General features: G+C 36.7%; 1 protein-coding gene across 1 annotated transcript; it reads right to left on the reverse strand.

The window, feature by feature from the left end:
• UHMK1 (U2AF homology motif kinase 1) lies at positions 1-23,948 on the reverse strand. The gene is made up of 8 exons (XM_032463851.1): positions 23,502-23,948; positions 21,917-22,209; positions 21,110-21,301; positions 19,081-19,175; positions 14,359-14,435; positions 14,110-14,208; positions 10,752-10,840; positions 1-7,108 (listed from the first exon to the last, which is right to left on the reverse strand). Exons 1-8 carry the CDS (start codon positions 23,767-23,769, stop codon positions 6,962-6,964), a joined length of 1,260 nt encoding a protein of 419 aa, XP_032319742.1. The 5' UTR covers positions 23,770-23,948; the 3' UTR covers positions 1-6,961.
• Positions 23,949-24,290: the final 342 nt, after the last annotated feature.

Here is a 24,290-nt window from a genome sequence, read left to right on the forward strand (position 1 = left end):
TTTATTTTTAAGCTTTATTTTATCACTCTTATCAAACAAACACACATCAGAAAGCATATCAACAGTGCATCTTACGGTAAGTCAGTTTACAACAAAACTGAACAAGGCAATTGTGTTTACAGATAAAGTTTTCAGCAAAAAACTATATGCAATACAGTTAACTGAATCGCAGTGTCCATACTTTTAGGTATATAGGAAAGTGGAAAATAAAAATTCTTTGCTACTAGGCAAGAAAAAACAGGTTTAAAAGACTTGAATAGAAATCAGAAATACAGGGATTTGAGAAAAGACCTCCTTGGTACTGATACACACCTACATTTATAGTCCCACTTAGTTATTAAAAAAACCTCACAAACAATAAGACATCACCAAGAACAGAGAACCACAGTGCCAAGAAATGCCAAGACCAATATGCTATTGAAACAGCTGGTAGAAACGCTAGACAACTACTCAGTATGTACTGTAATGTTCTTGTAGTTCTGAGGTGAAGGTAAACCAACAGGAGAGAAGACTCCTGATAACTGGCTTTGGTTTAAGTGATCGTTCACATTTTTTCTAACCACACCTTCTAATCAAAAGCATAGCAATTACATGTTATTGAGGGAAACCAGTAGTAGGTTTTCAATAATCACAACCAACCACTCCAGTTCTGCTATAGGAAGCCATAAGCTGTTAAAATCTATTGATCATAACTGGATTTCCAAGAGTGACCAAAAGATAACAAAGATGGAGCCCTTTGTGTGTGTGGGCGGGGCATCCTTTCTACCCCAGATGTGACTCTGTTGAGAGGATATACAGGAATGTTAAATTACTTAAGATTTTTTTCCCAAAAAATTAAGAATGAGGAGTTAAATCCTGCTGGAAAAGATATGACAGCTTTACACTCTGCAAAGTAAATATTCTACAGAGGTGCAGCTTAACTTTTTTTTTATTATAATAAACATGACTTACTTTTATAAGGTGCTATAAGGTTGCAGCTAGTGCGTACTAACGTCACCCACGGTACTCAGTGTGCAAAGGGAAATACGGAGATGGCTAATCCCCAGTTTCTTGCTGATCCTTGATTTGCACGAGTGTTGATATATACTAAATACACAAAAGCTCCAAATCAAATATTTATTTTTAAAAATTAGACCAAACTGAATATGGATATTTAATCTGGTTTCATATACTTTTAAAATAATTTTCTGGGGAAACAATAATGAGGAATGTGTAGAAAAGGCAATGTTTCTATGTTACAGGTACGAAACCTGGATTTTTAAAAATAAATATTTTTAGATTATAAACTATATGGATGATTACTAATACCAATAAAGAAGTGATTTTCTTCTTTTCATCCCTCTAGTTTTATTATTTATCTTTCTCTTCTTTCCTCTTAAATTTGGCAGACTCTGACAACACATGCTAATAAAATAATAAAGCTATAGATAATTCAAATAACTGAAAAGATTTTGAGTCTGTAGATGCATAATTTTGGATGCATGATTTAGAACACCTCACTACATTTGCTTTTAAGCATTCACTGTCCTGACATCATGAATATTATTAAGGGAATAGCTTAGAAGGAGAAGGCAATTCCAACCTGAAATAAAAAAGTGACTATGAATAATTCTCTTGCTGACAATTAAGAGTTTATGATAATAACAAGTAGCAATGATGTTTACATAAGGATTTCCCAAAAAGGAACAAAAAATTTAACAATTCCAGTTTTGAGGCTGAGGTTTTTTTTTTTTTTCCTCAGAGTATGACATTTTCATTATACAACACAGTATAACAAAAGAAGCTCTTTTCTGCACAAGAAGTATTCATGGTCAGATAAGGCAAAGTAAGACAGAATGACACTCTTTGCCTTTAAATTAAAATACCACCAACCTAGGTCGTAAAACATACATGGCTTTCAAAATAAGCCATTGGTTTTCTTTAGGATATTGTAACAGCTTCTCTATTTAATGGGAAATAACACTCAGGCAATCATTTGATAAATTTCCCATGAATTCCAGCATTTATGGTGCCATAAACATAACTGCCATGATTATGATAACTCTCTGAAAAGCACAAATAAAGCAAATTTAAAACATTAATCCTCATAAGCAGTATAAGGAACAAAAAAGTGCTGAGCTGTAGGAAAATGAATAAACACTTCATATCACAAGAACAAAGGCTGTGCAAACAATGTATCTTATATCCTGAAGACCACCTTCATGACCACCTATAAAAAATACAATTTCCTAAATGCTCTCTGGTTTATAGATATTTCTTTTACAGTCCATTTCTCCTATAAAATTACAGCAAAAATAATGTAAATTGTTTACCTTCTTCTTAAATATCCATAGTACTTGTCAATTACACATCACTGTGTGAATCTACTGATTGTTATACAATTTAAAAAGCCGTGAAAAGCACTGGAAGGGGGAAGTGGTTAAGATAACAAACATGATATATCCTATGGTGTCAGGCAGAGAAGCAGCTAACCTAATACAAAACAAAATCTTTAAAACTTTGGGTACTTCAAAAACGAAGACATCCATGTTCCTTTATAACTAAGAAAACGTAATTTATCCAAATATACCACAAGAGGCTCAGATGACTTCCGTATCATACAGATTCAACATTCTCATATTCACTGAGAAAGCTAGAAAGTAACACTAATTTGAAAAGGCTACTATCTCAAAGTAAAGGTGATTTACTGAGCACCTTAAGAAATGGAAATTCTTTTTGAGCTAATTGCGACAAAAGACTGGTCTGTATTGTGACCACACTTGGTAAGAAATAAATAATTTATATCAAGTGAGCGAGAGTGGTAAGAGTTGAAGAAGGAACCTAATATTAAAAATGGAACCAGATCCAAGGAAGAATTAGATTCTGCCAGATAACCCTGGCTTTTCGTTATATGTAATACTGGGGAAAAATCAAATACATATAGTTTTACACGTACAAAAAAAGAAAAGGTACACCAAAGGATTTTGGAGTTTTCTACTACGTAACTCAATCAGTTATTCCAAAGAAAAGGCAAAGGTGCAATAAATTACCACCATCTGGGAAGTTTTCACCCAAATGAGTTTTAATATTTTCCAGGAAACACAAGGCACTTGCTTAAGTCTTTGACTGTCTACATCCACCAGACTAAAAGTCATAATGCGTTCCATCTGTACCCTAATCTGAATAAAGCCGCCTAGCACGTACCCTTGCATAAAAGTCCAGGTAAAATACGTGGTTACTGAGCGTCACCCTCTTTCCCTCACTGAGTAACTATGTTATAATTACCATCAGTTACTATGGTGCTGATTTTCATTAAATTACAGAAAATAAAATGTCATGGTGCTACGTATAACTAATAGTAGAAATCGTGTAAGCCAGGCCTAATTTAATAAGGTCAGAATATAAGACCTAAGAAGAAAATGATGCCAAAATACTAGTTACCTGTATTTGAGGAATAAACTCAAACGAGCCATGAAACAGCATCTGAGTGCTGTAACTCTGACTATAATTTATTCCAGAAAGGTAACTGAAGCCGTAACCAGGGTGAAAGCTCAGTGCACTAAGATAGAGACAAACCTATGCCCAGTTTCTCTCCAGCTTCCCCTACATGGCAGCACTGTTTCTGGCAGCATTCCTTATAATAAATTAGCTCAAAGGTTAAAATCTAAGTATGAGTAACAGCAATCTAGAAGGCAAGTCAAGTAAGGATTCAGAGTTTTTTTTGGTTTTTTTTTAAGGTTAATTTAACGTAGCTCAGCACTCTTTAGCAGCTGGAGTACCAAAAAGAAGGCGGTATTTGTCTCAGTGAAAACAGGGAGAAGAATGAATAAAATGATATTTATGGTTTTGTTCTAAAAGCAGCCATAGTTTTGGCTCAAGGCATAGCAGAGAGGGAATTTTTCTCTGAAGAGTTGCTACACTGATGGTCACAAAACAAGGAAGACATCCAGTCATAATAAATGCAATCCCTTATTGCAAGAGGCTAATTTTGTTATTATTCCTTTAAAATGCAGCAAATAATTTCTCTTAGCTACTGCTGTCTTTTACTGAGGTGGGCAGCTCCACCTAGTCTTCTCTATATACAGCATTAAAGTTTTGAAAGTGGCCAACTAGCCACCTTCTTCAAATGTTTCCAAAGAACCAAAGACTTCCTATAGAATAATCAATTTATATGCCTTTTCTGGGACAAAAAATGTACCATGACAATACCATGGAACAATAAAAAAAGAAACTGAAAAGCAAGAGAGAAGGAAGCACAGATATAAATTTAGGGAAAGAAAAACTACCTGAGATAAAATTTTCCCAAAATGGTAGGGGTTAAGTGACATGAACCCTCACCTCTCTACCCTACCTCTCAAAATGAAAATTTCTAGGGTTTTAATAACTTCAAGGAATCAAAATCTGTGTATATATTTCATCCTAAAAGAATCATGAAAATTGCATCTTTTAATAATATTTGGTTCAGATTTAAAAAAGTTATCAGGATTAAATTTCTTATAATATCAGAGGGAGGGAGAATCTGCAAATGTCATCTTTGGTAGTAAGGGGCTAAGAGCTATAAAATAACCATTTAAATCACTGGGGGGTATCTCTTTTCAGTTCTGTGGCTTTACTATAAAATATTTAATTCAATGCATGGTTACTTAGGTTCATCAATTATTCCCTCAGCTCCCTTAAAATCTAGTTAGCATCTTCTGTAATAAAATTCTACAGTGTCAAACACTACATATGCATGAATACATCAGCAATTAGAAGACAAAGAATGCTGTGAAATTCAGCATCAAGATGTTAGCAGCATACTGCATCATTAAGCTTAGAAGCCTACCTGCAGTTTATTTGTAAGGATTTTTTTCTTTTTGGTGGTGGTGGGGGGAAAGGGGAAGAGAAAAGTACATGTGCTAACCCAGAATACTTGCCCTTAAGAGGAAATCATTTGCATTCTGTGTTCATCAGTACATATGGAAGGACCTGGTGTTTTTAATCACCATGGAAGCTGCTACCCGTACAAACATTTATGTTTTAGGAAAGCTGAGGTCTCCACAATACTGGTGATACTCTCTTGAATTTCTATTTGAAAACAAACCAGCTAATCAACCTCTGAAAGGGCCAAAATGAAAAATAATAGTTCCTCCTTCTAGGGGCACATATTTAGAAGGTGACTATACAATTCTCCCTTGGGCACCATGCCACAAGGCCTTTTGGCAACTCATTTATCCACGTCCTTATACAAAATTTGGCTTCAAAATAAATATTAAGGAGAGTCCTGAATAATTAGATAACTGCAAATAACCAAAATGTCAAATAGTAATTGTTTGAATAGGGTAACATAATTCATGCTCTAAAATATACATTCTTAATTGGGCTCTAAATCACCTGCATGGCACATACAAGGAAAGACTATATGAGGAAGCTTCCAGTAGGGAGAGATACAAAAGACATTTTCCTTAGGAAAAAAATAAATAAATAAAATTTTCATTTAGGTAAGAAAACAAAAAATTCAACTGTATACAACTTTTTTTTGAATAGTCAGTGCTTTATAAAGGGTTCCTAAGTTTTGAACCTTTGAAGACAATCTACTATCGAGTGGGAAGAATCCATAATTATAATTCCTAAAACCACGTAACCAACCCATATCCGTGAACTCACGCATACTAGTATCCTCTACTGGGGGCCACGTTAAATCACTGTGAATCCTTTTAAGAGTTCTTTATGAGCTTTCTTCCTTCCTACTTCCATGCTATTATATAGCTACACCTTTCTTAACTTCCTTGCAGTCAAAAGCCAGACCACCTGGGATGCTTTCCTCTAACTTCTCTCCCGCTAAGGACAGTGGTAAAGAAGAAGGGAAAAGAAGGAGCGGGCAGGAGATAAGAGAGAGAAAGGAAGAGATAAGAATCTTTGATCATTCACCATGTCTTTGTCCATTTTTTTTTCTTTTCCCTTCACTGAACATCTAATTCTTTCTTTTTGACCCACTTCAATTTTCCATCATAGCTGGCAGAACTCTTATCTTGAGAAATCCTACAATAATTGCAGAAGATTCAGTACAAAACAGATGAGCTAATACAGGGTCTAAAGCAGACTGAAGGACAGGACAATTTATGTAGCAAAACTTTTCAAGAGAGTTTCAGTGTAACCCAGTCTAAACTCATTTATTCTAGGCCTCTCAGGAATGAACTATTTTCTCATTTCATTATATCAAACAGAACAACTCCCAAAATCTTACATCCTAATCTTACAGATACTAAACAGGTAGGGAAGAGATGGGCATAGACTGTATTAAGTCACAAGACTCACGCTATAAAGAACAGACTCAGATCTTCTCTAATCTTCCACACTTGCACACTCACTCAAGCATACATACTAGACAAAAAAATTGTGCAAGATCAAGCATCAGTTTTCTACTTTAAAAGCCTTAATTAAAAAAAATGTAGATAGGCTCACTGCAGTTTCTTTAAAGGAATATTCAGTACTACAGTACTCCTTTAAAAGAAGTCATAACTCAGTGTTAAGAACACAGTAGGGAATTGCTGCTTGCCAGCTATGGGTATCAGCAATAAGGAAGAACCATCTGACAACATAGAGGAATAATCTGTAAGTGATGTCACCAACTCTAACAGATTTGTTAATAATATTCACCACAACATGATATTATTCATCTTTGCTTCATGAACACATGAACTAGTCCACATCTTTTTAGGTTACATACTGAAGAGCAGCTCTTGCCCTACTGCACAAAAAAAGGTTGCCCACATGGATGCTCTAAAACCCCTCAATGTATAGCTGAGAGGCCTTGTCCTACTCAGTGCCAAATGTTTGCAGTGCAGTCACCGCTTGAGTAATGGCTGCACATTAGTAGGAGTAAATAAATGTATAAAGTATTCCCTTAAAATGATAAGGGGGTACTTCTGCATTTGGATGTAGAATACAATGACCCAGGAAATGGAAGAGGAAAAATAGGAAATAGTCCTTAGGTTACTGATTAAAGCAAAGTTTGATACAGATATCCCCTCTTATAGGCACTCAGCGGGTAGAATGTAGCCACAACAAACTTCCCATCAAACATCCTTCCAGTCAGTAATTTCTGAGCAGCTTTGGAATCACCAGCATTTGCATATTCAACAAAGACCTGTAAGAGGACAGAGAAAACAAAGTAACTTCATTTTCATCAAAATCATTTCAGAACCGTGCCTCTCCAACTTTAACGTATATGTATCACTTGGGGACCTTGTTACAACACAGACCCTGCTTCAGCAGGTCTAAGATGGGGCCTGAGTCTCCGCATTTCTAAACAAATTCCCAGGTGATGCCAGTGTTGCTGGTCCAGGAACCACATTTGTCAATTGCAAGGTTTAGAATACTTCCTTAGACTCAGTTCAGTTCTGAAAGAATTCATCAAATATACATCCTTTGGCCAAGTTTATACAGGAGTGCTGAACACCACCAGACACTTGACAAAGATAGGGCCGAACAGCCCAGACAACAACTGCATTTCAACAGTGCCTCAGAGGAGATCTATAGAAGCCATAACCATCGTAAGAAGTTTAAAACTAGGTAATTTCCTTTTCTATTGGTAGAAGAAATAGCATAATAATTTATTAGTTCTTTTTGATGATCTATAACAAGTTACGGGGAAGTGAAATGACTTGAAATGACTTGTCCTCAGTGACCAGTAAATCTGTGAACCAGGAAAAGAACTGCCTCTCCCACCTCAGCTTCATTCGTTACATCAGTATTCTTCAAGCTGAGGGGTGAGCATCCTAGGACACTCAAAGACAGACTTTCAAAGGGAGTGCAAGAATAGATAGTTTTAAGATTCTTCAATTTCCAGATTCTTAACTTTCATTTGTACCTTTTCCTAAAATTGGATCTATCTAGAAGTTCAGGCAGGTTATCCTTTTTCATTTTCCATTTCACAGGAGCCTCTGCCCTACTTGGCAAAGAAAAGTTATTTCCGAAGGGTATAAAAACCTTCAGGGCATAAAAAGAGGCAATTTCAAATACAGTACTTTTTTTTTAATGGACTCTTCTTGCATTGGTAAATAATGCACCATGCCCTGCCTATGACTGGTCATTCCCTGTCTCGTGCAAATATTTCTGTTAAGGTTGATGTGTGACATCAGACCTGGGGTATTGTGGCCAGTGATGGGATTTTCTGAATTCAGTTATTGTAAAGTGGAGAGATGGAACTGACTTTGTCTCTTCCATTCTATAACTATTTCAAGCTATACATTACTCTTGAAAACAAAGTGGAGATCATCCAGTGCTAAAAATTGCCTTTTTAAAAAAAAAACATATATAAAGGTAAGTGGCACTTTTCAGCTATTCACAGAACCTATCCCTAAACTGTTGGCAGTGCCTAGAGACATATTTAAACATTTGGCAGTGCCTAGAGACATATTTGACATGACAACTGAGGAGGAGGGTGGGAGTAGAGCACCTAGTGAGCGGAGGCCAGGGATGCTGTTAACTGGAAACCAAAGCACTTCCAAATGACCAAAGCAGTATAGTCCATCAAGCTGTTTAATTTAAATCTAACTGCATGGGGAAAACGATATTGGCAAAGCTTTATGTGCTTTCTTTCAGAGTAGGTACACTTCACATAACAAGGTAGCGAAGACACATATCACTGAATCATGAAATATATCATCTAATCACACAATACTCATTTCATTCATCTTAGATATATACATAATATTTTATATCTCATTTTTTATAAAAATAAAAGTATGTTAGCTGTAGTTTCTAGCAATATAAACTTTTTCATTAAATGCAAAAGGAAAATTAGAAGATGATGTCCAATTAGAATACTGAAATTCTTTCTGAATTTTTTAAATTGATTAATTAGTCCCAAATCCATACACCAAAGTTCAATGAGTAGACATGCACTTACAGAAGGACTACCATGCTTTTTATCATATTCCTTGCTTCATAGATAACCTATAATTTTACACATTACATCATTCTAAATTAAAGAGGAAACACATCTTGTTTTATAATTTATTATGAAATTAAATAATTATATTAGAGCCATTTCAATCTTGACTACTTTATATAATTATAAGATGCATCCCATAATCTATTTTCCAGAATTTTTTGTAATATTTCTTTAAAAAAATAACATGTTAATTTGAACTGAAAAATTCAAACTGGCTTTACCAAATAGGCAACAGACATTTTCAATAATCTAAAGAAGCTAAATCTGTGATTCTAAGAGTTTACCAAAACTTGCTTTCATTCTCCTTTAAACGTCAGTAGAAGCTTCTTACTTCTCTCGCTGATAAAGCAAATGCCTTCTTGCTCATAAAGACTTATTTTTTTCATATCTTAAACATGAATATTTCTCCCTTGAAAATATTACTCCTATTTCTCTACTGTGTGTCTTCCATTTCATTTTGACCACTCAGGTTAATATCAAGTCAGATCATGTCAGTCTTTAATTCAAAATCTTCCAATACCTTCCCTTCTCATTAGAGTAAAAGCCAACATTGCCTCAGTGGCCTGCAAGGCTCACTCTCCTTGATCTGCCCCCTACACGTCCATACCTCCCTGATCTAATTTCCTACTAGTCCCCATTTTTCTCACTCTGCATAGCCACACTGACCTCCTCAAGCCCACCAGGCATACTCAAGGCCGCATGTCCTTCCTCACCTCCCCATTTAAAACTGCAGTTCATCCCACCACAGCACTTTAAACCTCTTCTCCAATCTCTTTTTCTCCACAGCACTTATCACTGTATATTCTTTTGTCTGTTTTGATCTCTATTATAACCCCGTGCCTAGAACATAACAGATGCTCACAAAATATTGATTTAGTAACAGCAATGATGTATTTAGCATGTTCCTGACACTGAATGAAGTAAATGTTGCTATTACCAGACTGGCAATGAGAACTTTTCACTAAGGCTAGAATGAGATTTCTTTCTTTTCTTTTCTTTTTTTTTTTTCAGTTACTAAGAATTTTCATAATACTGAACCATAAAAAAAAAAAAAAATCCAAAACCAGTGGTGATTTCACACACCAGGGGACATTTGGCAGTGCCTAGAGACATGTCTGATGTGACAACTGAGGAGGGGGGTGGGAGCAGAGCACCTAGTGAGCAGAGGCCAGGGATGCTGCCAAACATCCTCCAACGTACAAGACAGCTCCCCAAAGAACTGCCCGGCTTAGATGTCAGTGGTGCTGAGGCTGAGAAACACTCAGAGTAAAATAATACGCTGTTTCCTGAAGAATAAAAAAACCTACTGATGAAAGAAAGATTTCTCTTACATTTGTTGCCATATAATTTAATAGTTTTAGCCTGTACATTTTACAGATGAAAAAACTAAGGTTCATCAAAAAGCAAGTCAAGTTGAGACTAGAGCTCAGCTTTCAGGATTCTCACCTTGTTTAAAATTATCACTGATAATTCTATTACAATCAGAACCTAACCTAAATCATTTTCTAACTATACTTAATTAGAACAAAATTAGGCCAAATTATTTCTGTAGCTGGCCCTGACCTAAATCAGCATATGATTCAGTTGGCCTGTTTACAATGGCTTAAAAGTAGATTCATATTCTTTAAAAACAAACTAACTGATTTAAAAAAGCACATGCATATTATACAACTTTTCAAAAAAAGTGAAAAGTACAAGAAAATAAAAACAGACGTAACGCGAAATTCATGATCCCCCATAACATCCAGTGCATATATTTCTACACAACTAAAACATTTTGTACAGGATTTTAATGACCTCTGCATCATTCTGGAATTAAAAAACATCCACTTACTTGTCCTCTGCCAGGATTTTCTTTTGGAACAAGCAGAGATACCACTGGTCCATATTTTTGACACTCCTCTTTCACATCTTCTACAACATCTGGTTATTAATACACATAAGAGTAACCATATTTATGTAATTAAAATGCATTCATTATTTTTAAATTTTAAATTAAAGAATTCAAGAGTCCATATCTAAGTAATGAAGTCATTTTCTGTAACTTAAAATTAAGCCTAAGTTAAGAACAATATAAATTCAATGCATTTATTAATTTTCTTTTTATATTTTAAATTTCAGTTTTGAATAGTTAATACATTCAAATGATTCCAAATCCAAAAAAGTGGTCTTCTTCCCAAATGACCTTCCAAAATGTCATTCTGTTCCCCTTCCTGAAGACAATAAACATTATCAGTTTCTTCTGTATCCTTCCATAAATATTATAAGCTTATACAAGCAAATATGATCATTTTAAGAAAAAAAATTCCAATCTTGCTTTTTCTTTATTAACATTACATTTTTAGATCTCTCAATATCTTTCAATATCATTACATGAAATTTTCTTATCTGTTTTTATGACTATGTAGTATTTCACTTTATAAATAGTTGACAACCTCTCTAATATGTGTCCTACTGCTGATTAATTAAACTATTTCCAAACTATCTGCCATCATAAACTATATTGTAATAAATAAACTTGTACATATCTCATTTCACTTATGTATTTCTAAACCAACTTTCTAGAAATAGAATTGTTAAGTCAAAATTGATATGAATTTGAAATTGTTAGAATTACCAATTTGCCTTTCACAAAGGTTCACCAATTTAAACCCTCTCCAGTGAAGTATGAGAATATGCTTTCCTATACTTTACCCACAAGGCAGTTATCAAGTATTTATTTCACTGTCAATGTGACAGGTAACAAAGATACCACAGTATGGTACCAGCATTTCAATAAATGAGAATGAAATGTGCATGTGAGATACACTGTGCATACCTTCCTATGAATTGTCTGCTTCTATCCTTTACCCATTATCTACTGGCTTGAGTTATAGAGCTTCTGTCTGTGATAAGACTGTAAATATTTTGTCTGTGGTGGTTTATGTCAAGGTAAATTTTGCTGAATTATTATTTTACTGCTTCTGAGTTTTGTGCCATAGTAGTAAAAGGCCTTCTCCACTCTAGGAATATATGTTTTTAACCTCCCATGATTTTTCAGCTAAAAATTTCTTTTTTCCTTTCTTCTCTCCTTCTTGCCTGCCCGTCTTCCTTCCTTCCCTCCTTTCTTTTCCCTTTCTCCCTGTTTTATTCCCTCCCTTACTTCTTTGTTTTGTTTTGAATACTCTAACCCATCCATGACTTGCAATTTATTTTGTTCTAAAGTAGAAGGCTTGAATCTAACTTCTTCCACCACCAAGACTGTCTCAACACGTGATTTCTAGCTAGGCAAATTTACTTAAAACTAGTGTTATCTGACGATGACCTTGCTAATCAGAACTAACAAAGGCATTAATGGCACTGCATTGATCTTTAATTCATGCAAGACTCTTAAGCACTTAAGATTTAATAGCAACATATAAACATTAAAATACTCAGTGTATTTAGAAGTAGAAAAAAAGGTGTTACACAGCAAGATACACAGAAAACAGTAGGTATAGTCTACCCTAAGATTTATTCAAGAAGTCCAAGCTTGAGTTTTATAGAGATAAAAATTATTAGGAGACAGAATAAGGTGACGAAGACAGTACAGTAGGCAGACAGACCTAAAGGACATAAGCAGTTATTTTGAATTAGATGCCAAGAGAGCACGTAGAACTACTATACCATAATGATGTGATTAAAACACTGCTGAGGACAAGACTATTCTTTCAGACAAAGAGGAATCCTAAAAAGCAAAGGCTGGAGATTCTTAAAACTGTCAAGAGTCAAAGAAATTGTGTTTGTTTCATTTGTCAGGTAACTATATAAAGCTAAGAAACATAAAATGGTTTACTCTTACAAGATACAGTGTGGTAAAATCAGCCTTATCTGTAATGGTTTAATTTTCCACAAAGAAAATGTTTAATATCGAGCAACTGATATGTTTAAGTTTGGTCCTGCTTTTCAGGCCATTTACCACACTGCTTCCAGAATGCTCTTACTAAACACAAGTTTGACTGCATCTCTCTTCTAGTTTAAATTTTAAATGGCTCTAACTACATTCAACAAAGAACAAATATTTGTTGAGTACTTGTCATAAGCCAGGGACTACTCTGTCCCTGATGCAAAGTTCTTTTGTGCAGTTTCTATTCCAGTGTTACTATCTCTGGGATTAAAGTCCAAATTCTTAAACAAAGCAAACAAGCCTATTAGATATCTGTATTCTGGCTACCTCTTCAGCTTCAACTGACTGCTCCTAAGATACAGCCATACCAATCTGCTGTTCTCTGAGCATGCCACACTTTCTCTCATCTCTATGTCTTTGAGCCACTTTTAGCTCAAACCAACTTTTAGCCAAGCAATGCCAATACCTAACGGAACTCAGTACCTCTGTAGAAATGCCTTCATGTATCACTCAGATTGAGTTAAGTACCCTTCCTCTCTGTCTCAGTATGTCACCCTACCTTCAGATTTAACTAAACTATAATTGTTTATATAACTGTTTCCCCTATTACACTAAAGACAGCAAATAATCCCACACTGGCAAGCACATATTCAGTAAATGTCTTGAGTGAATGAGTGCAAAAAAAGAAAGCTAAAAAGGAGAAGTGGAAGCATAGGTCAGGACTAGAACAGACAGAAAGAAGTTGCTGAAAAAATTAATCTTCTTTATTTATTTGGTAAAAGCTTATGAGATGTAAAAGAGCTAAAAGGACCTTAGGGACTGTTTTAGCCTGCTCGGTCTGCTATAGACTGAGTGGCTTAAACAACACACATTTCTTTCTCAGTTCTGAAAGCTGGTACTCCAACATCAAGGTGCAGGCAGATTTGGTGTCTGGTGTAGACAGCCGCCTTCTTGCTGTATCCTCACATGGCAGACGGAGAGGAGAGGAGTGGGAGGGAGGAGAGGACCGCTAGCCTGTCTCTTCCTTTTTAAAGAGTATTAATTCCATCTTGAGGGCCCATCCTCATGACCTAATCTAACCCCATTATCTCCTAAAGCCTCCAACTCTAAATACTATCACATTAGGGATTAGGGCTTTGCCATACGGATTTGGAGGGGACACACTCAATCTACAGCAGGAATCAAAAAGTGGGAGTATTTTGGAGATCGTATAGTTCAATATCCTCATTAAGTAAATCAGTAAAATATAAGAATCTTATGAATTGCTATGACTATTCCACACTTAGTTAGGAAAGATGTATTAAAATATAATTTAGGAAGAACTGACCTTCGTATTCCTCTTCGTTCTCAAGATAATCATCGTCCAGCACATTCAGCAGTCTTAGCACTGGCGTAGGAAGCATCACCAAATCTTCAATATGAGGGGCTGTCAAGTTCATTACAACATAGTTAAATGTGAAGTCCCTCCAAATAAACTGATGAGCAGCAGGCAAAGGAGCTTGGAATATAAATTAGTTCTGGTGTCATATTTAACTGTCAAATGACCAAGGGAAAAATAAACACACGTACAACTTACCAAACGGAATGCTAAAGAACGGGCTGCACAGCGCCATTTCAGCGGGGATCCTCCTGCTGGGATCATCGTGAAGCATGCTGAAGCACAAAAACAGGCATCCATATGACTTCTGTGAAGTCTTTGGAAAATGCAACCATTAAAGAAAATAAAAATGTCCAAATGGTCACCATTGCATTAACTATATGAGCATTACTTACTGAATCAGTCATCTACAAAAAATATAAATGATATTTGTGAGTAAACAGTCCAATAAAATACTATACATTCCCAAGGCATATTTTATTTTAATTTAAAATGTTTTTGATTAATAAATACAATATGGGAAAGTGATCCACGCCCTATAACACTGAGTGAAAAAGGCTAGACGTGGATTTGGGGTAATCCAACTCTAAAAAAAAAAAGAAGATAGTGGTGAGATGACTTTCAAGTCTTATCAAATCCCCCTAATAATAAAGCAACTTGATAGCCAACCACAATCAATGGATAACATCTACAACAAAAGTAGGTAACCCTAATAAACCCAAAACACAAGGGGCCAGGGACAAACCATCAACAGCAGTAGACCTGCACCATGCTGGCATCTATGTAGAAGGAAGCAGAGAAAAGCAATGGTTGATCTGAGGAACCAAAGAGAAAAAGAATCCCAAAAGGCCATGAGGTATTCATGTAAGTGAATTTGAGGAAAGCAGCTGAAACAAACCGGGGTTGTACATTCTAATTCCAAGTGAATGCAGGGGGTCCAATGTAAGACCTGAAGTGGTCAGAGTAATCTAGACACTAGGACCTCTCAAAACTAACCAGCTGAAGCTCCCTTCCAAGGCAAAATCCTGCGGAGAAAAAATATCTTGGGAAGAGAATCCAAGTTGATGGAGTAAATGAAAATTGAGAAAGAAAGAAACAAATACACCAGGAAAAATGTAGGGGAGGGGAAGAGCCAGGAGATCTCAGGGAAAAAAAAAAAAAAAACTTAAAAAAAAATAACACATTAGAAGAAGGAGCCTCACGTAGTCAGAAAAGCTGTCACAACTACACCTTCTTCTATAAATTTAGGAAAACGAATTTCATATAAAAATGAGCCACACAAAAAGTACTATTAGCAAAGCTATTATACAAAAAAAGACAATTGCAAAATAACATCCCTCAGACAACGAACACATGCCAGAAAGACAAGACCACAACACAGATGAACACTATAATCTGCCATTTCAAAGGGAGCTGAAGGCATTTTTTAAAAGATACAGGTATGAAAGAGCAACATAAATCAAAGTTAGAAAAATTCAAAAATTAATAGAACTCAGGGAAGAATTAGAAATACAAGGAAAATAAGATTAAGCTGGAAGAGACATAAGGATGAATAAACACAAGTGACAATGTGGCAGAAAGGGTATAGCTCAGTGGTACAGCGTGTGCTTAGCATGCACGAGGTCCTGGGTTCAATACCCAGTACCTCCATTAAAATAACTAAGTAAGTAAGTAAGTAAGTAAATGAATAAATAAATAAATCAAACCTAATAGCATCCTCCCCCCAAAAAATGTCAACTCTGAATTCTGTGACCAGTGAATATACATTTCAAAAAAGGTAGCAAATAAAGGCATTTAAAAAAAAGAAAGAGATAAACAGAAGGTAGAAAGGAGAAAATTTGTTTAAATCTAAACAATAATGAAATAGATAAAAAAGATTTAAGAGAAAGTGATAATACTGAACAGAGTCAAAGAAAATTCAGCATATGTAGATTAAGAGTGCCTGAAGGAGAAAACCAAAGCAAAGGAACAGAGCACTAAAAACTTTAAGAATATTTTCCTAACACACACAAAAAATCTGAAACTACATATTTTCCTGAGAATACTGACCCAGAACAATGAAAATTGATTATTCTGGTAAAAGTCACCAGCCTTTTAAGAAAAACATGAAATCCTTTGGACAGCTAGGCAAAAAGACAAAATGACTTTTAATATAAAGACAACTGAAGTGTCATCCGCACTCTGTTTTCCACACCAACACTCTATGTTAGAAGAAAACAGAGCACAGTTGACCCTTGAACAGAACAACGTGGGGGTTAGGGGCACCCCCTCTTCCTTGCAGTAGAAAATCCATATAACTTATAGCCAGCCCTCCATACCCACAGTTCCTCTGGATCCATGGTTCTGCCCCCACAGATTCAACCCACCGCAGATTGTGAAGCACTACACTATTTACCATTGAAAAAAATCCACGTATAAATGGACTCACAGTTCAAACCCATGTTGTTCAAGGGTCAATTGTAATATATTTAAGATACTCAAAAGAAAAATGTATGTCAATAATGTTTATACCCAAACAGACTTTAAGCAGTTTAACTATTATTAATATGCAAGAACTCAGAGAATATTAATCCTTTGATGGAGAGATCAATCTTTAGTAAACTAAAATTAGAGAGACAACAACACAAGGACCAGTGGTGAACATTAAATATCTAGTTACATGTAGAACTAAGATAAATGAGAGTGTTTGAAAACAGAGAGTGTTATATAACACTGTGGTCTTGAATTATGAATTGGAAATATCAGTATGAACTCTGTGTACTTAAAAGGCCTAAAAACAATGACCACCTCAGTAGCAATGAGTATTCCTAATACCCAGACTGTGGTTTTAAAAGACCATTTCCTACTAAAAGCAACTAGGCTTCTTGGAGAAATGCCTCCTTCCAGGTCTGGGGCAGGAAATGTGTAAGATGAGTGGGAACATCTTATCACGCCAGATAGCAATGAAGCTGTCAAAGATAAGGTCTGCCAAAACCAACTTTCAGAGTCTCACATTCATCAAATATGGGACAATTTCCACTTCAATTAGGATAACAACTGCAATGGACAGAAATATACCAAATATATTTAATAACGTATTAGCTAATGATAATGGTACTTTGACCTTTCAAAAAGGGGATGATCCCCTTTGGAAGATGACTGGGAATCAACTCATTATGAAAATTAGTAAATAAAGAGAATCAAGCATTTATTTTGCCTTCAGTTAGTCCAATGAACAGAAAACGGCAGAATAAGAACATCACCATTCCATAACCCCTAACAAAGTAATGGATCTAGGCACTGAATATTAACAGTTGTTAACGCATAAAATGGAGACGGACATATTATGTGCAGACTTATAAATAAGGGAACAGGAGGGCAGGAGACGGAAAGGGACCTTTTAGAGTAGGAGAAACTTAAAAGGGATTTTTCTTTTAATAAAAGAGCAACACTAAACCATAGTGTTTAGGAATGCACACATAAGTAATAACACTATAATGAAAACAAGGAAGTAATTACCATGAAAGTCAGGGTAGCGGTTACTTTTATGGAGAAAGAAGGGGCTTGATATTAGAATGGGATGCACAGAGGACTTTTGGAGTAGCTGGTAAATTTCTATTTCTAACCTGAATGGTGGATACAAGAGTATTCCTAAACATTCATTAAATTACATATTTGTTTTCAGTATTTGTGTTTTACTCCACAGTTAAAAAAAAAGGCTCAAATAATTTGCATGCATGCACAACAAAATACGAAGAAAAATACTGAAAAGAAATACACTGAAGTGCAAACACTAGAAAGTGGGTGTACAATTTTTATTTTCCTCATCACAATTTTCTGTAGCATCCAAATCTAGTATTACTTAGCTACAGAAGGGGAGGAAAAATCCAAATAACAAAGTCAAAACTACAACTTAGGAGATTTACTTCCATCCCAGAATCCATCATATAATTTTACACTGCCTCTTTTCAATATAAAATGCAACATGTCATATCTAATATCAATCAGATACTAACAGCTATTTAAAACTACTGTCATTTGTAAAACACACACACAAACACACACAAATAAGTGCAAGTAAAATTGGTGAGATCTGAGCTCCGTGGACTGTAATGTCAATTTTCTCATTCTGATATTGTGCTACAGTTATGCAAGATATTACCACTAGGGGAAACCGGGTAAAGGGTACACATATCTCTCTGTAACATTTTTGCAACTTCCCGTGAATCTGTAATTATTTCAAAATAAGGAGTTTAAGTTTAAAAAAACTGATTGGAAGATATATAAGGTCAGTATTCCAAAGAAACAATAATACTCTGACTTGATCAAGAGATCTACCCTTTTGCAGCATACTAATTATTTTATTCATTTCTAGCCCATAAAGCCAGAAATGTGAAAAGACAACTATTTGATAACACATATTGTTTATTTTAAAATATCTATTATGATTGGATTTACTCAGAAATCAGAAACACTGTATCTGTTCCCAGAGTTTCCAATGATAATTATTTAAAGTGTAATTTGAAACTTTCTTTTTAGTAGTCCAAAGCAAACGTAGACTTTAGTTAATAAGGACTCTCTTAAAAAACCTATTTTCCATCAAGTTTACAAAACAGCCAGTGCTATGAAAGGCCAAAAGTACAGTGGCCCACCACTCATCTTCCAATGAATAAATGGCTGCTAGGAAGAGCCTAGTATCTGGTATTCACCATGAAAGAGGAACATTCCTTTGAAAATAAATTTAGTAAAACAATTTGATCACTTTGTTTCTTATAGGAAGCTAACCTGTATAAAATATCTAAAGTAAGATTTTTAATTCTAAGGGAATAAAACCTCTACATGATTAAGCAAATCAGAAATAATAATATAAATCCATCCAGGAAAAAAAAAGCTTCATACAGCAAACGTAGAAAAGCAAGTTTTAAAGTACACATAACGTACCTTTTGATAAGGTCTCTTAGGTGATAGGCTGGAATTGCGGCATTCACCACTGCTTTACTGGCAAATATGTGATCAATAATAGCAGAACTGTTTGCCTAAAAAGACAGAAAAAAGCCTTTCTTTGGTTATTCAACTCAGTCTATTTATTGAGTACTGGGCACACAGCACTGAACTGCTTGGTAAGTTAAATGTAGCAGAAAACACTCTTCTGAGAGCTGACAATACTAGTGGAGGAGATTATGTATGTTATTATAAACTTCTAGAGAAGAGGAACATTTTTTTCTCCATTCTTAATACCTGGCACTCTATGAACATTTACTATGTGAATGATTAAAGAAACAAATACCAAAACAACCAGAGAGATATGAATATAGTTTAATGCAAAGTGAGAAAGTAAATATGTGGGAGGTGGGTCAGAGTGTCCTAGTGATGAATCTTCAAATGGTTTTCAGATAGATATAAAATAAACTGTCAAAGAGAAAACAGGGTGGTATTTAAAAACTGCATCTGTCACATTATTCATACCCTAAATCCTTGTGAAACACATTTTATTCCTGAGTACTATGCAAATGTATACGTGAGCGAAAAGACCCGATACCATCGTTATCACTAAACCTTACCAAATACTTAACCACAGGCTACACACTAGGCTAAGAACTAGGTATCCTTTTTTTTAATTAACCTCAATAATCTTATGAGACATATGCTGTTATGATCCTCATTTTACAGAAAGTAAACCATGGTTTAGTAATATTAAATAACTAAGTGAGAGGTGAAGGCCAGGTATGAACCCTAAAGATTTGACTTCAGAGCCTATGCTCATATTTAGCAATTCTGCCTCCACAGAAAGTGATAAACTATAAAATAATGATGCTCTTATCTAGGGATAGCATGTTGGCGATCCCCCCAGTACATCGTGCCTCCAAATTTCACACACACACAAAAATGCCTAAGTGTGACCCAGCTCTGATCAGCTCTGGCCCACGCAGAAATAGTCCAAGAGCTCAAAGCTAGTCAAAGCTAATGCAGGTGACTGATCTGTATCTGTATTAGCACTAGAGAAAGAATAGTCGACTGGGAGTACTCATGATAAAGAATGACACCGGTTTTACTCACATGGCAGCACTTTTTATGCCAAAAGTAAACATCAGATACACCCACTAGGACATCAAAGTATTCCTTCTAAGAATTGTTACACCAGGTATCAATGACTAGACGTTTAAAAGAAACAAAACCCTGTATGGTATAATAGCCACACACTATGTATTAGATGCTCAGAAAAATGTGCTTAATATCAAAATCAGTGATAATTCCTAAACATTGCATTATCAAACCTCTGGCCTAAAGGATACTGACATCACCACAACATTAAAGCCCCAATATGTTTGAAGACATAATGCAGTTAATTCCTAACTCATGAACATACAAAAAGTTAATTCTCATGTCAGAGGTTTGGAACTTAGAACCCATGTTCCCAAAGAAACAATGTTATGAGCAGCAGTCACTTTATCGGACAGTTCACATATGGAGTACATATAAATATGGAGCAGTGTAGAACCGTGGACAGAACACTGCACTTTGAGTAGGAGGAACAGAATCTGGGGCCTAGAACATCCAGCTGTATGATCTGGAGCAAGTGGTTTTACATTATCTTTGCCTTCAGTTTTGAAAGAATAACCAATATCCACTCTAACAGTCCTCATAGAATATTATTATATTAGTAATATTTTGGAAGGTAATATAACTACATTACTAAACAAAATAAATCACTTTTGCTTCTTCAGGAAAACGCATCCATTCAAACATTTTATCAAGCACTCATGATATGCCTCAGGCTAGGAACAGTGAGCACACCACACTCCCCAGCATATCTGCAGCTCCGGGAGCGAGGAGTGGCAATGAAGGCAATGTGAACGCAGGAAGAGGAATACTGCGGAGATGAGGCAGAGTCCTCAGTAAGAATCACTGTAAACTGCGTACTCTCAAATTGGGATTAAGGACCTCAAAGCAAAACACTGGTGTAGTTTACCTTCCATTCCTGAGATCTGACTGTATGTTTCAGTTTCATTCCTGAGAACATTTCCAGTAAAATGATTCCTAGGCTCCACAGATCCACAGCTGAGGTACATTCTGTATCACTCTGCAGGCCAGCCTGGGCCAAGCAATTCTGCAGTTCTGCTTCCGGAGCCCGATACCCGTCTGTCTGAATATACTTTACATCCTAAAGAAGATGAGTAAGTGTTATAACCAATAAAAACCTGCCCATTTTCCACCCATCTTTACAGTGTATTCACCTCTCTAAAAGTGCAGTGAGCCAAACTGAATGCCAAATTTTTTGGTCCTTGGCTACCATAATTCTTTGGTTCATTAACTGAGCAGTTCTCACAGGCCAGCTGTCCACTTTCCACACAAAAGTGCTCATTTCTTTAGGTAGTGTCTTGCCTGGTAGGCACTGCTGATAAATAAGGACACTCTGCAAAGAGCCGATAAACTATGGAGAATGTAGTGTTTGCCAGAACTCTCACATGTGTTCTGCCATTAGAGAACAGTAACTCAGCAATTAACCAAATGCTCAAAGAAAAAAAAAGCATTCTATATAGATAAAAGTATTTTTAATAATTTCAGAGCCCTCTTGTACTAGCTCCCCCTTGACCTGACCCAAACATATATCCTTTTTTAACGTGAGTATGGCTATGAAATTCTTTTTATTTGCTTCATTCCCAGGCATTTCAGTATTTTAGATAGAAATATCTCTTAAGTCTCTACTAAATCATCTGTTATTTAAAAATATTTGGCTTAGACCATTGTCGGGGTAGGGAGAGAAAGTATATCTTACCTGATTGCCTTCTTTGAAGCTAAGTCCAAAGTCAATGAGCTTAAAACATTCATTCTCGGCACTCCACAATATATTACGTGGTTTGAGGTCTGCATGGACATAACCCTCATGATGAAGAAAAGCAAGGGCCTCTAGAACATCTCTGGCACAATGCTGTATCATCCACATGGAACAACCCTGGTGACTGGAATATAAAAGCAATTCCGAAACACTGACATCCAGGAGTTCAAGCAACAGACAGCGTGATGGCACATTTGGAGAGAAGTGGATTGTAAAGACTCCATATAAAGTCACTAGAAAAAGAAACAAATTATAATACTTTAAAAACCAGACTCAGAGTAAGTGACTACTAAAGCAGATACAGATTTGGGATAGTCCAGATAAGGATAACTCTGATGAGCAAGCAAGCTCCCACTGTAATTTATTTTTCCCATGAGTAAGCTTTTTGGGCAACTGGGTTATTCCATTTTAATAAGGTAAGATGAGATGACCTTCAACAGCGGATCACTATTCAAAGATATTAAATATGGCACAATAAGCCAAACTGTGTTTCACCAAGCACTCAATGGTGGGTGAATATGCACTTAGGGTGCCAAGCAAAAATGATCAGAAGAAATATCCAAATACTAAGTACTCTCAAGGCAAAAGTCACAACATGCAAAAGCAAACTTGAAGATTGGTTCTTGTACAAAACAGCACTCTATAATATAAATATTAAAAGGAGAGATCAAGACTTTCAAATGATATTTTAACCTAATCTTGTAGAGATTCAACAAGTTCTTAGGCCTGTAAAAACTAAAAAAAAATTTCCTTTTAAATACCAGGGTTATATACACCATTTGGAAGAAAGAAAGAAAACAGCAACACTAGTGTTAAGAAATTCTTTTCCAAAATGGTAAACAAAAGGGTCACTCTTCAAATAAAATATGGATCATGCTTGCTAGGAAGACACTTACTAGCCAAAGCCATAAATAATTATAAGCTCTCTGTTGGGTTTTCACAGTTCAATCATTAGTAATCATTACATATTTTACATTCTGAATATCTGAATTATGAAACATGGTCTTACCTGGGTAAAAGCATAAAGTGCAGATGTATCAGCATAATTTTCACACTTCCATAAGGACTCCTATGTAAAATTTAGGAGTCATTTCTCCCAAATCCATACTAAATACGTATCAAGTAACATCTACATGAGTTATCAGCACTGACGTCACAAGTACTAGAAATATTTCCCATTTTCTCTGGTAAGGAAAGATTTAGAAATTTCCGTACAAAACATGACCATCTAGTAAAGCTATGCCTCCTGTTCTCTGTGCTAATAGGGGCAGCATTCTTCAGTGAGAACTGATGCAAAACAGAACTTAGCATCTACTATAATGACACTGGGCAAAGCAGACCACCAACTTCACGGTACTGCAGACAGTAAACAACAGAAGGGGGATGGTAAAGGGCCCTGGATCGAGAGATAGAGAGCGAGCCAGACCCACTTTTCTCGCCTAAAGACGGAGCGCCAGGCTGAGAGAGGGAGTGTATGCCTGGACAGGGACCCGGGCAAGAAGAGAAGGGAGACAGCGGCAATTACCGATGTTCCTGTGACCCTGCAACTGCTCCAGCGCCGCCCTCTCTTTGCGGAAACCGTACTCCGCGGCCGAGGCCGCTGCCCCGGTGGTTCCCGGCGGTAAGAACTGCTTGAGGGCGCCGGGGGGAGAGCCGGGGGTGCCGCAGCAGCGCACCCGGTACACCGAGGCCGAGGAGCCGCTACCCAGGCGGCTCTGTACCTGCCACAGCCGCCCGAAGGCTTCCAGAAACCGCGGCGGCTCCGCACCCCACGCGCAGCCGGATCCCGCCATCGGTGTGGACTGAGGGCACTGACACGGAGCTGACGCGACGCCCGGGGCAGGCCGGCAGGGCCCGCGGTCACATCCCCGCCCGCCGGACCAGCGGCTCCGCAGGGAGGGGCCTGCAGCCGCCTCACCGACTGCCGGGACCTCAAGCCGCCATGACACCGGAAGCCGTATGCGCCTGGGTCTCAGAAGCCGGAAATGGAAGAAGAGCCAATCCTACAGCCTGAAGGAGGCGGGCCCAGAAGGGGCGGGGTCTAGAGTTGATTAGGTGAATTAGGTTTGGAGGAAAGGACTGGAGGGTGAGATGGTAAACTTTATTGAGTTTACTACTCCAGGCCCAGTGTTAACCGCTTTCACACACATTACCTAAAACTAAACTGCCCTTTTCTTTTCGAGGCACCTACCTCACCTCTGGGAACCTAGGATAATAAAACCCCGCCTACATGCCTCACAGCTGGGATCCCAAGGGAAGTACACCAGGTACTAAAGAACGGGTTTACCACCACCTCCACGCCCATGGTCACTAT

Source organism: Camelus ferus, chromosome 21 (genome assembly GCF_009834535.1).
Source record: "Camelus ferus isolate YT-003-E chromosome 21, BCGSAC_Cfer_1.0, whole genome shotgun sequence".
Classification (NCBI taxonomy): Eukaryota; Metazoa; Chordata; class Mammalia; order Artiodactyla; family Camelidae; genus Camelus; species Camelus ferus.

What these genes read in the sequence shown, in the direction of transcription:
- UHMK1 (XM_032463851.1), bottom strand. Translation starts at nt 23,769, where the DNA reads ATGGCGGGATCCGGCTGCGCGTGGGGTGCGGAGCCGCCGCGGTTTCTG. An exon ending in GTTCTTTAGCATTCCGTTTG is followed by an intron (nt 14,209 to 14,358) that starts GTAAGTTGTACG and finishes TGAACTTGACAG; the next exon opens with CCCCTCATATTGAAGATTTG. An exon ending in GAACGAAGAGGAATACGAAG is followed by an intron (nt 10,841 to 14,109) that starts GTCAGTTCTTCC and finishes ATTAATAACCAG; the next exon opens with ATGTTGTAGAAGATGTGAAA.